We start from the raw sequence: 14982 nt of genomic DNA on the forward strand, positions 1-14982 counted from the left end.
TAAATGATGTGGCTGTCGTGATTGTTGGCCAGCTGCCCTGGCTTCTCTCTCTCTCTATCATCCATTGGATCTCTACTGCTAGTTCTTAAGGTCAAAGGTCAAATTTATTTATAGACAAACCAGGTTTGTGCCAAAGTACTTTACAACAAACATAATTGAGCAAAAAGATTATCACAAAACATAAGTACTTAAATACATGCATAAATACATAGTGCACACATATAAACACATACAGACATGCACAGTTATGCATATCAATGTAGAATGCAAATCATGTCAAGAATCATTGCAGGGGTAGCAGGGCTCCAGGGTGGGTGCATCAAAAATCTGTCAAGTGCGACTAAACATTTTTATTGGTTGCAGTGATCCAAATCCGCATGTACACATAAATCATCCATCCGTCGCCCACCCGGACAAATTTGTTTCTCCGATTTAGAGACCCGCACCGGCATTTCATTCCATCTCTTCCGGTCCCTGTAGGCTATATTGTCGTTGAAATGATAATGATCAGCGCGGGCTCTCCAGGTGATTTCTTTATTGTGTGTCGTATTGATGTATGAGTGTTATCTTTCACAATTTACTTTTAATGATTAGAGAGCCAGCTATCAGTCATTTTAAATGTTTCCATTCAAGCAGCAAAACTAAAAACTATAGTTGAACTTGACAGGACTGAGAAAACTCTCCAAAAGAAAACAGAATAAATACATTTAGACAGGTCTGATGAAGCTCACGATTTATCAGGAGGATGGCTGCTTTACTCCAAACAATTTCACTGTATGAACCTGGACTGTGTGCGTGACCTTTTTAGATGTATAGAAGAACACTAATTAACATTAGATCCTGACCGATCCTGTTGGCATGTCGGGAGATTTAAATAATCAATGAAGTTACACTTCTGTGCCTCGTGAGTAAATGCGCACAGCGTCTCTCTTAATGGGGGGACTCTTCACCCTATTTCTCCTACCTGCAACCCATCTGATCAGAATGTTGATTTTTATGACCCAGCCCACCCGATTTGCGGTTTATCCACAGGCCCCGCGGATACAACTGCGATCTGCACATGCGCATGGATGACTTTTTCTAAATCTTTAGGCAATAAGAAAGTCCTGATCTCTGATAGAATTCTGAGCTCGAAGAAGCTAGATTTGACTGTGCTAACCTGTCTATGAAATTTCAGAATATTATTCCAAGTTTTATCTGCATAGGGTCTAATGCAATTGGATAACTGGCTAAAGGAATGGGCAGTGGTGCTGGAGGAGTTTGGGGGCGGAACAGTATGATCTCGGTTTTGTTTTCATGTAATTGTAGAAAGTTATTAGCAATCCATCCTTTAATATCATCCAGACATTTAGCGAGGGTAATGGCTGCATGTCATCTGCATAACAGTGAAATGAGATATTGTGGTTCTGAATAACTTTGCCAAGCAGAACCATATACATGGAGAATAGGAGGGGACCAAGGACTGAGCCTTGAGGGGCTCCACATAAGAGTAGGGGATGAATTGTTAGCAGTGACGGAGACGGACCTATCTGTGATATAAGAGTGAAACCAGTCGAGAGCTGTGCAAGAGACTTCAGCCCAATAACGCAGGCGATCAATAAGTACTGTTTAGTCCACTGTGTCAAAGGCAAGCGCTGAGATCTAAAAGAGCCAATATTGAGGAGTGACCACCGTTGGCTGCTACAAGGAGATCACTGGTTACCCTCAACAGTGCAGATTCCGTGCTGTGGTGTGCCCGAAAACCTGACTGAAACTTCTCAAAAATGTTATTGCTGTAAGACCTGTTTTTTTAGAAGGGTTGAATCACACCATGTTTCAGCCAAGGTGGGGCACTCCCAGTAAGATGAGAGCTGTTAATAATATTGAGAATGCTAAAGCCAATTTCCCCAATTAGCTGTCACATTCTCCAGGCCTTCCAACAAGAGAGAAGAGCTCAGGCACTAGACCACTCTGTATGGGGTCTTGGGCAAGGAAAGGTGCTGGGTTTGTTATGTGAATTCTCTGCTCCATAATATGAGGATACACAAAACCAGTATTTTGGCATATTTGCCCATTAATCAGTTGATGACCCAGTGTCATCAAGACCCTCAATGCACTGTTGTGGCCTGGGACCCCAGTCTAGGACAAGAAGAAATTAATTGGCTTAGACAATTAAAGATGATAGAAAAGTTTTTACAAATTTTTGTTTAAAAACAGAAATTGGTATTGACAGAAAAATTGGCTGAAAACCTTGTCAGACAGGTGTGTTGTTTCAATTTCTAAATATATTTTTACATTTTAGTAGATCAATTACCACAGAAGATTGTCTGAGACAGGTTATTTGGGCTGGTAGATCCATGCTGAAAGATTGTTAAATCTGCTACCCTTTGTGTAAACTTGGTAACCACTAATAGCAATGTTGATTGAATGCTGTCATTTCTAATATCTGCTCCTTGATGATACCGAGTTGAATTTGATTTTGGTTGGCATAAACTTTAGTTAGCAGGATCGACCAGTTGTACCCTCAACAGACTGATGGAGAATGGTACTGTCATCAGCAGGATTGTTCATGAACCACAGCACAATGTCTAGGACCTGATGCCATCATGCCAGGTCTAAAGCCAACACTTTGTAAACTGACCAACTGTAACAGAAGAAAAAGCAAATCTCAACTTTTCTCCTTCTGCTCCTTGAGTAAACATATCATTTCACAGCTATTTCAGTTGCAACTCTGCACGTCTGTCTGGAATCCCTTCTTCCGTTTCCCTAGCTTGGTCCAGTCTACCAGGCCACAGTGCCTTGACAAGGTGTTCAGGATCAGACCAAGAGATCAGACCGGGTTGGATTAACGGAGGCCTGATACTGGATCCGCTCTGGTGGGTAGATATAGAAACAGCAGTGGGCGAAAGATTGTCAACCCTAACCGGTCCGACCTGAAGTTTTCTGGGCAGTAGACCTTAACCAGAGGCCTTAAGCCAACCTTGCAGGACTCAGAAACAGAAACACTATCCAGCCCTTGATCTCCAGACCTCTCTTTCTCCTTCCATCAGCACACCTCTCCATCTATCAAGCTTTCGCTCTCTTGCACGCTCTCTCCCTCTTTCTGTGCCAGACTTTGCTTGCTGTAGTGTGTCTGGATTAGTATTTGTAAAGCATGCTTTTTTCCTCAGTTATACCTTCGCGTTGACAATCGAGACTCGATCCGGTCATTTTTCTTTTTGCTGTTGCATGCGCTTTGATCATGATGAGAACATAAATTTGAATTACTGAATTTTATTACTAAAGGTTTCTTGAAAGGTCTCCAAGGTTTCTGACCCTTAACCTTAACAGTGATTCTTAGCAGTGGTTGAGCACTTGTCAGAAGAAGATGAAGATGGATGTTATGTTTTTGTTCCAGTCCAACCTTATTGGAACTTTTTCATATCAATTCTTACCCACGTTAGTGTTTTTCGTCCTTGTGTGTTGCTGTGTGTATTTTAAGCCCGTGGGGTATTTCTGGAAGCAAACACAACTTAGCCTGAGGCCTCTGTGAACATGGGACACACTGCTCCTTTTGTAGCATGTTTTTTTTAAGCTTTCACTGAAGGTGCACATTCATTCATCTTTTCTCAGCCTCTACTTCAGTATTGAGGATTTTGATCCTGACTCGTCTGCCTTATTTTACATAGAAGTAGCACTACATTTCTCATCGGAAAAGCTTCAGAATCCCAGTCTTTTATTCAGTTGTGTGTCCAGGAGTCGCTCTCTGGTTGGAGCTAAACCCTCCTTGGCTGTAGCACACTGTCTCTCACTGTTCTTTTTTTTTTTTTTATTCCACCAGGCCACTTCTCCCATTTGCCAGGAGCACTGCTGCCTCACCAAGGGGACAGAGAATGCGCTATGCAAAAAGCGGGGTAATGACTTTAAAATACATTACTGCGTCATGGACAGACACTTGGAAAGTGTCCTGAACTGTAAATAAAAGCATTTCAATCTCGCATTTGCTCACTGAGCAGAGGAGAAATTCCACAGTAACTAAGTAAGCCGAGGTGGTGGAGCAACAACTACCTAAGCAGATGTCACTAGGACTCTGGTATGTTGGAGCGCTGAAGACACTGGCAACCTCTCTCATTTATTTCATCTGTTTTCTTACAAAGATGATCAGGACAGATGAAGTAACCGGAGCTGCCTGCCTCTCCTTTTACGGCCTTCTACTGTAGAAGAACAGACAAAGGAGTCAGAGCACAGGGTGGAGTTGTTGGGACTTCATGAACAGTAGAGCAAAGCTGTTCAAATATGACGTGGCTATGTGAGATTAAACAGATGAGGATGAAAATTTCCAGGAATTGCCCTAGAGTGGCAGTCTTAAATTTGATGCCATAAAACATGGAACACACTAACAGCAGTTTAACTCAGTACCACTTAAACATTGGAGTCAGGCTTATGTTAGCACTACTTCAAGCTTGTATTAATTTTTATCTCCATCCCTAGCCTTATCACTACTCTTGTGCAAGTTGCTGCACCTCTCTAGGCAATTGCAAACCTACTGAATTGCTTGCTTTTTCCTCCACAATCTGTCTATCTTGTTCTGGGGTCCTCAAGTTGCAGTTTTTGCGCTGTACAGCTGAGCTGAGCAACCATCTGCCTCCTTCAGGCCTTCAACAGATTACCTCCACGACACGCCTAATGCACCATGTTTTATAGCCGAGTAATGTTGGCTTTACACAGGGATTTGAACCTCTAAGCTGACCTTGAAACATGGCTGCTCTGTTGGCTAAGATACAATTTTAACAGGTCATGATTTATCGTGCGAGACTGTGGATAAGTCAAGCTGAAATGGCTGTACCTGTTTTAAGGCCAACAGTTGAACAGGAGTTTTGATGGGCAGAAAGGGGCATACATATGTAAAGACATTTAACACATAGTTCAGTTGCATTTTTCTCACCAGAAAGTCATAAAAGTGCCTTTGGAATGCTGACATTAGTTTTGTATTATGGACTTAGTTTTCTCTGGTGGTTATCAAAGACAGATGACAACTTGCAGAGATTCAAATTAACTCATCTACACATGTTGCATGCCTTTTTGCTAATCAGAACTTCCTCAAAATTTCTAGCCTAGGTCCAAAATACTTAAAAAAACATTTCCCAGGGGAATGACATTATAATTGACAAATCCCATCCTGTGATTGTGTCACAACACCTCATCATCATCTCTCTCCGACTAGAATTCACAGTATCCACGGTAATGCTACTCTAGAATTCTGTCTAGTTAAAAAACGGTTTGTGTAGTAAGGAAGAAATATTATGTCTAACAATCTTAAAACAGATGTTTTAATTGCACACAGCATCTGTAGCTGCTCATAATGTGACAGCAAACAAACTGCTTTTCTTGTCGTTTTCCGTCCTACTGAGTGATTCTCTGTGGCAAATTGACACTGCTCCATCTGTGTGTGTGTGTGTGTGTGTGTGTGTGTGTGTGTGTGTGTGTATGCACCCACATGTGTGCATTTGGCCCTACAGACACCAAGTTGGCCCAGGGGCTTCTCTGTCACTCTCTCCCCAGCCAGAGGGCCTTCTGTTCCACCCACCATCGTGCTGGAATGCTTTCTGGGACATCCAGCTGGAGGCTCCAGGACCAGGGCCCAGCTATCAGTCAGACCCATGGCCTAGCTCCCCTTCACCATGCCGGGTTGAGTTGAGAGTCAGAAGTGGCTGTTGGGAGGATAGTTGTCCCTGTCTGTTCTCTGATGGGACCTGACAGTAGCCTGTAGTCTGTCAACGCATTCCTGCACAGCTGCTCTTAAATCACAAATGGGATGACTAGTATTTTTTGTGTGTGTGTGTCTGTGTGTGCGTAGGCTGGAGCACAAGTGTGCGACTGTGTGTTCGACTGCATGTGTGCAAGCGTGTGGCCGTGTGTATAAATTATTCCTTCTCTGCTCAACATATCAGTTTTTGAGTGATGAAGTGTTTTTGTGTGTGTAAATGAGTAAACGTTAACACACGAGTCAGGTCTACTTTCCATTTTAGTAACTCTCCAGAGATACAGCTTTGTCTCTCAACATTGTGCAGTTGCAGTGTTGAGGCTGATAAGGAAATGTTTAGCCAATTTAACCAGACTGTTGAAATGATTTGGAATCCTCACCAGGCCACTAGGGCATATCAAATGTATAGTGGAAAACTGGATTGTTTGTACAGTGGCTAAGCAAGCTGAAATACTTAGAAGCACTGTGTTGTGCTCAGTCGAGGGAATCTTGTGTGAAAGAGGTGTGTGTGTGTGCTTTTGGTGTTTGAATGTGTGATTGCTTGTCGTTTTGATCTACTGTGAGTGTATAAGTATAAGATGGTGTGGATGGAGGCCGTACATGTTTTCATACATATGTGCTTGTAGCAGTGCACATGGGTTTTTGTGTGCACACTTTGCTCGTGTGTGTGTGTGTGTTTATTCAAGGAGGCCTCGTCATGGCCTCTGCAGCCCAACATTGACCTCCCTCTCTCTCTCTCTCTCTCTCTCTCTCTCTCTCTCTCTCTCTCTCTCTCTCTCTCTCTCTCTCTCTCTCTCTCTCTCACACTTACTGATGACCACAATCTGTCCTTTCAGATCCATGAACGGCTGCAGCACTACGAAGAGAGCAAACCCGTCCCCGTCCTGGACAACGCTGCAGCTCTGGCCCATGAAGTAAGTTCAAATGAAAGGAAAAAAATAACATCAAGTGTCTTAGGCTACATCCACACTACTACGTTTTCGTTTTGAGACGCATAAGTTTTGCTACGTTTACACCTAGCGTCTACACTACTACTAAGTTTGGAAACGCTGCTGGCCCCATTTTCGTTTGAGAACTCTGGTGTTGCGTTTTAGTCTGGACGAGCAAAAATGGAGGCTTTTGGAAACGATGACGCAGACACCCGCTTTCACTTCTAAAATGGGTCTCATCAATAACGACGTGTCCTTCCCTGATTCGTCATGCCACTATCACGTAACCCTTTTCCGAAAGAAAACAAACACAAAGCATGGCTAATTCAACATGGATAGCGAACCGACATGCTAGCAGCTGTTGTCCAGTTAAATTCAGCATTTTGTAATGCTACTACTGCCCACATGCGCAAGAGGCAAGCTATTATTCGAGTGATTTGTGACAATTCTCAAGCCCTACATTGAGCGCCGGTTTTGGGTGAAGAACTAGTGCCTGGTGGGCTAATTTTATTAATGAAGTTGTGATTCCTTGGGAATGGCAAGAAAACTTTAGATTGTCCCGATGTGGAAGGAGAAACAACAAAAACTAGCACGCGTGAATGTATTTACAAAGGTATCCTGCATGTTGCACTAGCTGAGTGACGAGAGAAGACGTTATTGCGTTTGGACTATCCCATGGACTATCCCGACAAGTTGTTTCAGTCATCATCCGACAAGTCTGTAAGACCATCACCATCTTCCTGGGTCCGGACTATATCAAAACACAGAGTACAGAGCCCGAAATGAAGGATCTTGTCGTCAACTTCTAGCAAACACATGATAAAGTTATGCCACAATGCTAATTCACAGTCTACATCAACAGAAACGGAAAACATTCTTAGAATGTACAAGGTTGTGACTATAAGTGCTGTTTCATGGATGTTGTTGTCTATAATGAATTCTTTTTGATGCATCAATGTTTAAACATTTGTAGCTTGGCCTGCTTTTAGTGTGTTCAGCCATTTTGCATGTGTTATTTAGCATCAGCCTTCTGCTGTAAAGCAAATACAATTCAAATGCAGTTTAAAGAATAGCCCAACAAAAAGAGAACATGTGTAACGTTTTGTAGGCTATAAGCATCGGCTAATGTGAACTCGAAGTATGTGTTGTGATACTGTGGAGTATTTGAGTTTGTACATTGACAGAATGGATGTTATATTTTCTATATTTTGAAAAGACAATGATGGAAAATAGACAAACAAAATGCTATTTACAATGTTCTAATAAAAACAGCATTATCCGGGAGGATTTTGTGAAGAGCAGTAGCGTTTGCCTGCCTTATTATTTTTGTCGTGTTCCTGTTTACGCGCATGCCGAGTGTACGTCAATGGTCCCGTGATATGCATTTTCAGGCGTGTTAGTATGGGCGGAGATTACTTCTGAAACAGAGCTGAAACGCTCTTCTGGACGGAAATCGTTTTCGTTTCAAAATGAAAGCATAGTAGTGTGGATGCAGCCTTAGTAAGGTGTTGGGCCACCATGCGCCTCCAAAACAGCTTCACTGCTACTTGGCAGAGATTATTCAAGTCTCTAGAACTCTACTGGAGGGATGAACATCATTCTCTCAAATAATTTTCCCTCATTTGGTGTTTTGGTGATGATACTGGAGCGTACTGTCCAACATTATGGTTAAAAACCTCCTATAGATTAATCTGGCAGCTGATTTATGTGTCGCGATCTCGAGCACGGCAGCCTGAACACATTTACACTGACAGCGGAAGAAGAGATGTTTGGGTTAATCATGGTCGGCAGTCGCCCCGTTTGACGCATGAAGGTAGTCTGTTAGTCTGTGTTAATGTGGAAGTTTTTCAGTCTCAAAGAACTAGTCTGAAACTGGTGATGACACCAGCTTTGGGAAGACAAATAACATTACTGTACCGCTTCTGTCCGACTTCCACAGTGTGGATGTGAACCTTTATTTCAAAGGCATTTGATGACTAAATTTTCAACATACATCTGGTTCTGCAGGATCTGCTAGACAGATTTCTTTCAAAAGTACTGAAAAAGTGAAATCCTTTGCATACAATACAGTGTTAAACACGTGTTAACAGGAGCGTTGCCACAGCAGTAATGGCAGCGTGTCTACTTCCACCTACAACCCAGTTGGGTGTTCAGTTGGGTTGAGATCTGGTGATTGTGATGGCCATAGCTTATGATTCACATCATTTTCATACTCGTCAAACCATTCTGTGAGTGCTTGTGTCCTGTATGGAGGACTCTGCATTTGTTATGTTTCTTTACTTATTTATCTAGATTTTTGCTTTAATTTGTCACCCGCCTACACACACATTATGTCTTTTCTGTCTTGCATGCCCTGTCATACTGTTTGAGTTTGAAAACCAAGCAAACATGATTTGCTTATACTCAAATCCAGAGAGACATAGTGTAAGCAGGTTGGTAGTTTGTCTTGATCTGCAGTACAACAGTTAGATATTGTACAGATTGAACTCAAAAACTTCAGATCACATGTTCTAAGTTCCTCTTCATCACGTGTCTGTAACACACACAGAAACACATACACACACAGTCACCCTTCCAAGTCTCGTGCAGTAGCCTTGGCAATGTTTGTCCTGTTTCACCTCTTACCCTGTAGTGCACTCTGAACTGTCCCCTTCTCAGTTTGGTTTTCTAGACTCACTCTCTGTCACAATAACACTACACTGCCCCTTCTCTTCACCCACTGCCTACCCTGCTGCCCGCTCTCTGCCCAAATGTCTAGCCATACACCACGAAATCAAAAATCCAGTCCTGCAAAGACAGGCTGATCATTTTCCTAGGGCAGAAACTGGATAGAAAGGCCACTCATTCAGAGGAAAGCTGAAGATGGATGGGCACGCTATGACGGATGATAGCAGCAGACAAACTAAAGATGATTGTGGAGAGAATGAGTTGCGTCATGGGAAGAGAGAACGCGTTGAATATTCAGATTCAGAGAGAAGCATCATAGCAGCATCACCTATGGCATGCAGTCCCTCTTCATTAGTTAACCTGTTAATGAGAAGTCATCACACAGGCGATAATCGTACCAACAGGTCCACAGATGGTGATTTTCTTCCATTGGCCCTGCTGCTCTCGTCAAGCTGTGAAAGATATTTAGTCTGATTTATCGAGACTAGTTCAGTGCCCTGACATTTGTTACAGTATTGTTCATCTGCAATATTTATTGAAAGCCACATAAGCATGCAAGTACCCCGCTCACATCCACATGTGTGCATACACCCACACCTGTGTAAACCCAAGAACCAGCTTGGCATGGTGAACAGAGGAGGAAAAGCCCTTTTACTTGTGTGTGGTTTGAAATCCCCAGCTCTGTTTATTGTAATCAAAGTGCCTCCAACTATTCCACTCCTTCTAAAGAGCCCACAGCCATACATCATCCTAATTAGTACTGAGTCAAAGGAAAGACGAGAGAAAGTGGGGCTGAAATTTTTACAGGCGGTTGGGGTAAAGGCCGAGGTGGAGAGAGTCCAGAGTGTCCTGAGGCTGTCACGGAAGAAAGGCCGTCTTGTGGTCTAGAGTGGTTTTCCTGACCTTACAGGCCACAAGTGTCATCCATCCTGGAAGGTTCACATGCACCAATACAGATGACAGGAGTCCCAAACCACCCAGGACCCTTAACCAAACCAGGTTGGCCTAGCTTGAATCTGTAATGAGAATATTCTCAAATAGAAATTTTATTGCTCCTTTTCTTTCTGTGTGTTTGTCCTACCCTGCTGTTAGTCCTGGCAAAGGACACCGTTAACCAGATAACACCAGAACAAGAATTCCACCAGATTAAAGCAGCCAGCAGAGTGTGAAGGATCACTTCTTTTTCTCTTTCCTAAGTCTTTGCTCTGCCTCCCCAGGTTGTGGCAAGAGGCCATAGACTGTTCAAGAGACCCCCAACTATCAGCCTCCATCTTCCCTCCCTCTTACAGATTTTCTTTCTCATTCTTTTTGTCAAATTACAGACTTTCAAAGTTATGCTTCCTGGTAAATACCCCGCAAAGCGTCTCCCCGGGATTATCAGGTATCGGAATAAAGCCCAGAGATGGTGTATCAAAGTGTCTCACAGCAAACCGCAATCCAGAGCCCCCCTTCCTTGGCTAGTCAAAAAAAGAAAAACTCCTAACCTGGAGCGTTGCAGTGTATTTTTAAAGCGGATTGTTTTTCACTTGTGTCACCGCTCCAAATGAATGCTATTGAAGTGGTGGCTGAGGACTGAAGTGCAACAGGAGAGATCTGCAGTTAGATGAAATTCATTTCAGGCTTGGGTTTCGGGTAATGGAGGCTTAATTTATTGCCTAACATAAAATGACACTTCAACCCCCGTCTGCCCCCGGCTGCACTGTCTAGCACACACAGCAGGTGACTGCCACTGCTCAAACAAACTAGCACCGCCAACGCCGCCTGAAACACGATCGATACCGGGCCCAGGGAATAGGTACTGTATTACATGCATATAAAGACATGTCGGTGGGTGACTACACACACACGTTTATGGATATACATACACATTTATTACTGCACACAGTTTCTTTCCAGCCCTCATTAAGACTGAAAAAGAAGCACTCTTGCCTCATTGTGGAATGTAAAATACCACATTACATTAATCAAAAGGGGGCAAATCAACCTCACACGTGAACAAGCTTGATGGAAGTTCCAGTCTGTCAATCCAGTCAGTCTCTGTCAATCCTGTCGAGAAGCTAAACATGCCATTTCAAAGGTGAGCCAGGCCAGCCCCTATGTTTCAGATCAGTGTCCATCGCTTGAACTGAGACTGTATGTCCTGGTGGCTGACTCGTATCCTTCTCCCCTCAAAGCCACCTTTTCCTTCTCTGGCTCGTTTCCCAACATCTTTATACTCACCCAAATACCTGCTGTTACTTGGGTAGACCACTGGGTGCCATCAGAGAGCACTGGTCTGCAGTCCAAGAGGACAATAAACTCCTTTTATCAGAACAATAATAATGATTTCATTTAAAGATTTTTAAAAATTTTTTGGGAGGACAATATATCAGCCACTGATTTATCATGCATCCCTGGTAATAAGGTCAACTATCCAAGATACAGACTCATGATAGACTCATAAAAGAATGCAAACGTTTTACCTTGTTGATCGAAGCTTTAGGCTCCCTTTGCAGCTTTTGTTTCTTATTGTTTAACTTAATTTTATTCTTGTCCATCACATTTTTATCCTCACAGTTCCTTCCAAAATAGAGGCTTTGCTTTCCATAGGGCTTCCATACCAGCGTGCAATGTCGATCATCTACTTTTATAAATATAACTTTTGAGTTATTATTATTAAAGTCATTATAGCCTGTTAAACTTGTTGAGCAATTGTATCTTAAATAATTCCTCTGAAATGCTGTATGTATTTCAAGAATGACCCCATTAAAAATACATTTGGATTGAAGTCACTTTTCCTCTGATACTCAGTCAGTTTAAATTTGATTATTTGCATGAGAAAAATTCATGTATTCATTATTTCCTTTTTAATTTTATTTTTCTAGGAGTGTGAAAGCCAGTATTTAGACCGTGAGACTTTAAAACTTTTATTGAAACCTATAAAATATAATAATAGGAAAACATCTTTGTGCATGATGTAAAATCGAATCAAAATGCTGTATGAGAATGAATTCAGTTTAAATTGTTCCTGTAGTCAACCGGTGTCTTATTGATCGGTTACGCAATAAGTCAAGCCAAAGTGCATTTTATCCATCATATGAAATGGATGACGCTGACTGGCTGAGATTAGATTTTTTTAATAAAAGGTTAGTAATTTTAATATATTTTAATAAAAGCACTTTAAAATAAGGTCAGCTTGATATATTGGCAGCTATATATCAAAGTAGTGAGCTGTTCAGAGTCAAGGGAGAGCTATAAACTGACATGCTGGGATCAAACTTATCTAAACACTGCAGTGCCTGCCGTGACATTTAACAAATGAAATAAACACAGTCTCAAAGGAGACCAGCATCATTTTTTTTTGCCCCCTCCCTCACTCTCTGTGAAGGTCTGAGGATGGAAAATGTGACTCTACCATGGAAGCATGAAGGTAGAGAGCAGAGCGTGTTGTCAAACATGTCCCATCTGTCCTCCACGCTGAGTTATGGGACAATATGAGGGACTGGAAATTTACAGTTCTTTGTCTGCCTCCCTGTAAACAGCTTGGCAATGACAATGATGATCGCCGGCGTATCAGAGCAAGAGATTTTCCCTCACTAAAGACCCTGACCCCATCTCCCTTCTATCTCTACCATTCTCTCCTCCTCGATTCTTCTCTCACTTCCTCTGTTTTTCTTCTTTTTTCTTCTCTCCTTTGATCATGTGTGCTATCTCTTTGTTTTTGCTTGTCCCTTTTTGGTCTCCGTTTTTCTCACACTTCGTCAGTCTCGCTCTCACCTTACTCTTTCAGATTCTATTTTTTTTTTGTAGATTTGATAAAGTGAAGTAATGCAGGGTTGACTGAGGTTCAGCTAGAGTAACCTTGACCACTGTGACTATTCATTAGCGTGGTCTCTCTCCCTTGGGGTGTCAAAGCTAATGGAAATAATAAAAAGACCCCCCCCAGCCAAAAGCACATGTTCCTGTCTTCGGCTAGAGTGACATAGCATCCTCCCTAACCCCAGTCTAACCCTCGGCCCCCTGCCTTTACCTCTGCCTCACCTCTGTTACCTTATTCCCGCACCACAGGGGTCATTAGTCAAACAAATGGTAGGTTTTCCCAACCTCTGTCATCATTTACCTTAAAGGAGTCCACTGCGTTTAGGCGAGATTTCAGAGGCACCAAAGTGATCCATGTGTCTCTTCACACTTCTTTGCTACACTGCTTTATGCTGAAGACTGCTAAGACTGTTAATCAGCATGTAGCATTTTCCTGTTAGAAATTGTTGTTGTTTGTGTTTATTATTTGACATGTGAATTTATCAGTCATTATTAAAGGAAATATTTCAAGTGACCAGCCACATTTTCATCCACTGTGAGGTGATTTGTAGCTGTAACAAGTTATAACAAGCTTATTGGAATACGACTGATTGGCAGCTGTACACTTATCTCCCAACAGTTTTATGATTTGTTTATACTGTATTATCTATTCTTTTATTTGAGGTTTTCTTTTACATTTTATTTGTATAGTTCAAAATTACAAGTATTGTCTCAGAAGGCCTTACAGTCTGCACAAAATACAATATCCTCTATCCTTTGACCCCCCCATTTGGATAAGGAATAATTCTGAAAGGGGCCAAAAAAAAAGGAGAAACCTCACAAAGAGCAACAGTGGAGGGATCTCTTTTCCAGAATGGACAGTCATGCAATAAGTGTCGTAAATATAGATTAGACAGAAGTAGCAGGAATGGAATTACAATATACACAGAAAGACAATTTGATAAAGTATGTAACATCTAATATTAAGTAGAGCTAGAAAGATAAATTGCTGGGTGCGATATATCACCAATATTAGCATATTGCACATACATCATGTATATGTTGGATGACATAAGAAATGTCTACAAAAATTCTAAATATGCTGTATATTAATGGTAGTTTTGTTTTTTTAAAGATTTTTTTCAGCGTTTCTGCTTTGATAGTCACAGTAGAGAGAGGGACAGAAAAGGCAGGAGAGAGAGAGAGCGGGGATGACATGCAGCAAAGGGCCCGGGCCGGATTTGAACCCGGGCCGCTGTGGTAAGGACTCAGCCTTGATTTATGGTACGAGCTCTACCAGGTAAGCCACCGGGGCGCCCTAACGGTAGTTTTAAAACCGTGTCTGCCTTACATGATTAGTCACCAGAGAGCACTGAGTTAACTGCAAAATGTCCTGCTCAGAACATAAGTACCATGGTCACAATTCTTTAAAGAAAAAGCAAATGTAGGGATCCTTATCAAAAAGATATGTTTATGATGTGTTTTTATCATTATCGGATATGTTAAACTCTCAAATGACGGTGTGAGTATTGGCCTTCAGAGCCCAGTATCACTCAGGCTGTAATGTCAAGTAAATATGGAGTGAAATAAGGTAAAGGGTCTGAGGGAAAGTGTAAAAGTGTTTGGAGTGAAGACTGTGGATCAGCGAAGGCATCAAGCAACTTCCGCCAATGTTATTTAATTCTTTTGTTCATAATTAATTCATGTATTAAAATTATTATTCTTTTGTTAATTTTTACAAGGGTGTTTCTTGTTTCTCCACTGTGCTCTCTTCAGGGTTTCAGCCATCAGTCATTCATCTGTTCTGATTTTGGACTGATAAACGGTCTCCCACTGACTATCACCTTCACCGTGTCAGCAGGGAAAAAAGGGCCATGCTCATCCAAA

At 41.9% G+C, this 14982-nt stretch overlaps 1 protein-coding gene across 5 annotated transcripts in view; it reads left to right on the plus strand.

Moving 5' to 3' along the window:
- mpp7a (MAGUK p55 scaffold protein 7a) overlaps window positions 1-14982 on the plus strand; it is a 151008-nt gene that overhangs the window by 64437 nt on the left and 71589 nt on the right. For 4 of the 5 annotated variants that reach the window (XM_044175977.1, XM_044175979.1, XM_044175978.1 and 1 more), the window contains exon 4: window positions 6559-6636. In XM_044175977.1, coding sequence (XP_044031912.1) covers window positions 6559-6636 — 78 coding nt within the window. Of the gene's footprint in view, window positions 1-3799; window positions 3873-6558; window positions 6637-14982 lie in introns of all 5 variants that reach the window. The other variant, XM_044175981.1, reaches the window with a different exon arrangement.

The sequence above is a fragment of the Siniperca chuatsi genome, linkage group LG19, assembly GCF_020085105.1.
Source record: "Siniperca chuatsi isolate FFG_IHB_CAS linkage group LG19, ASM2008510v1, whole genome shotgun sequence".
Classification (NCBI taxonomy): Eukaryota; Metazoa; Chordata; class Actinopteri; order Centrarchiformes; family Sinipercidae; genus Siniperca; species Siniperca chuatsi.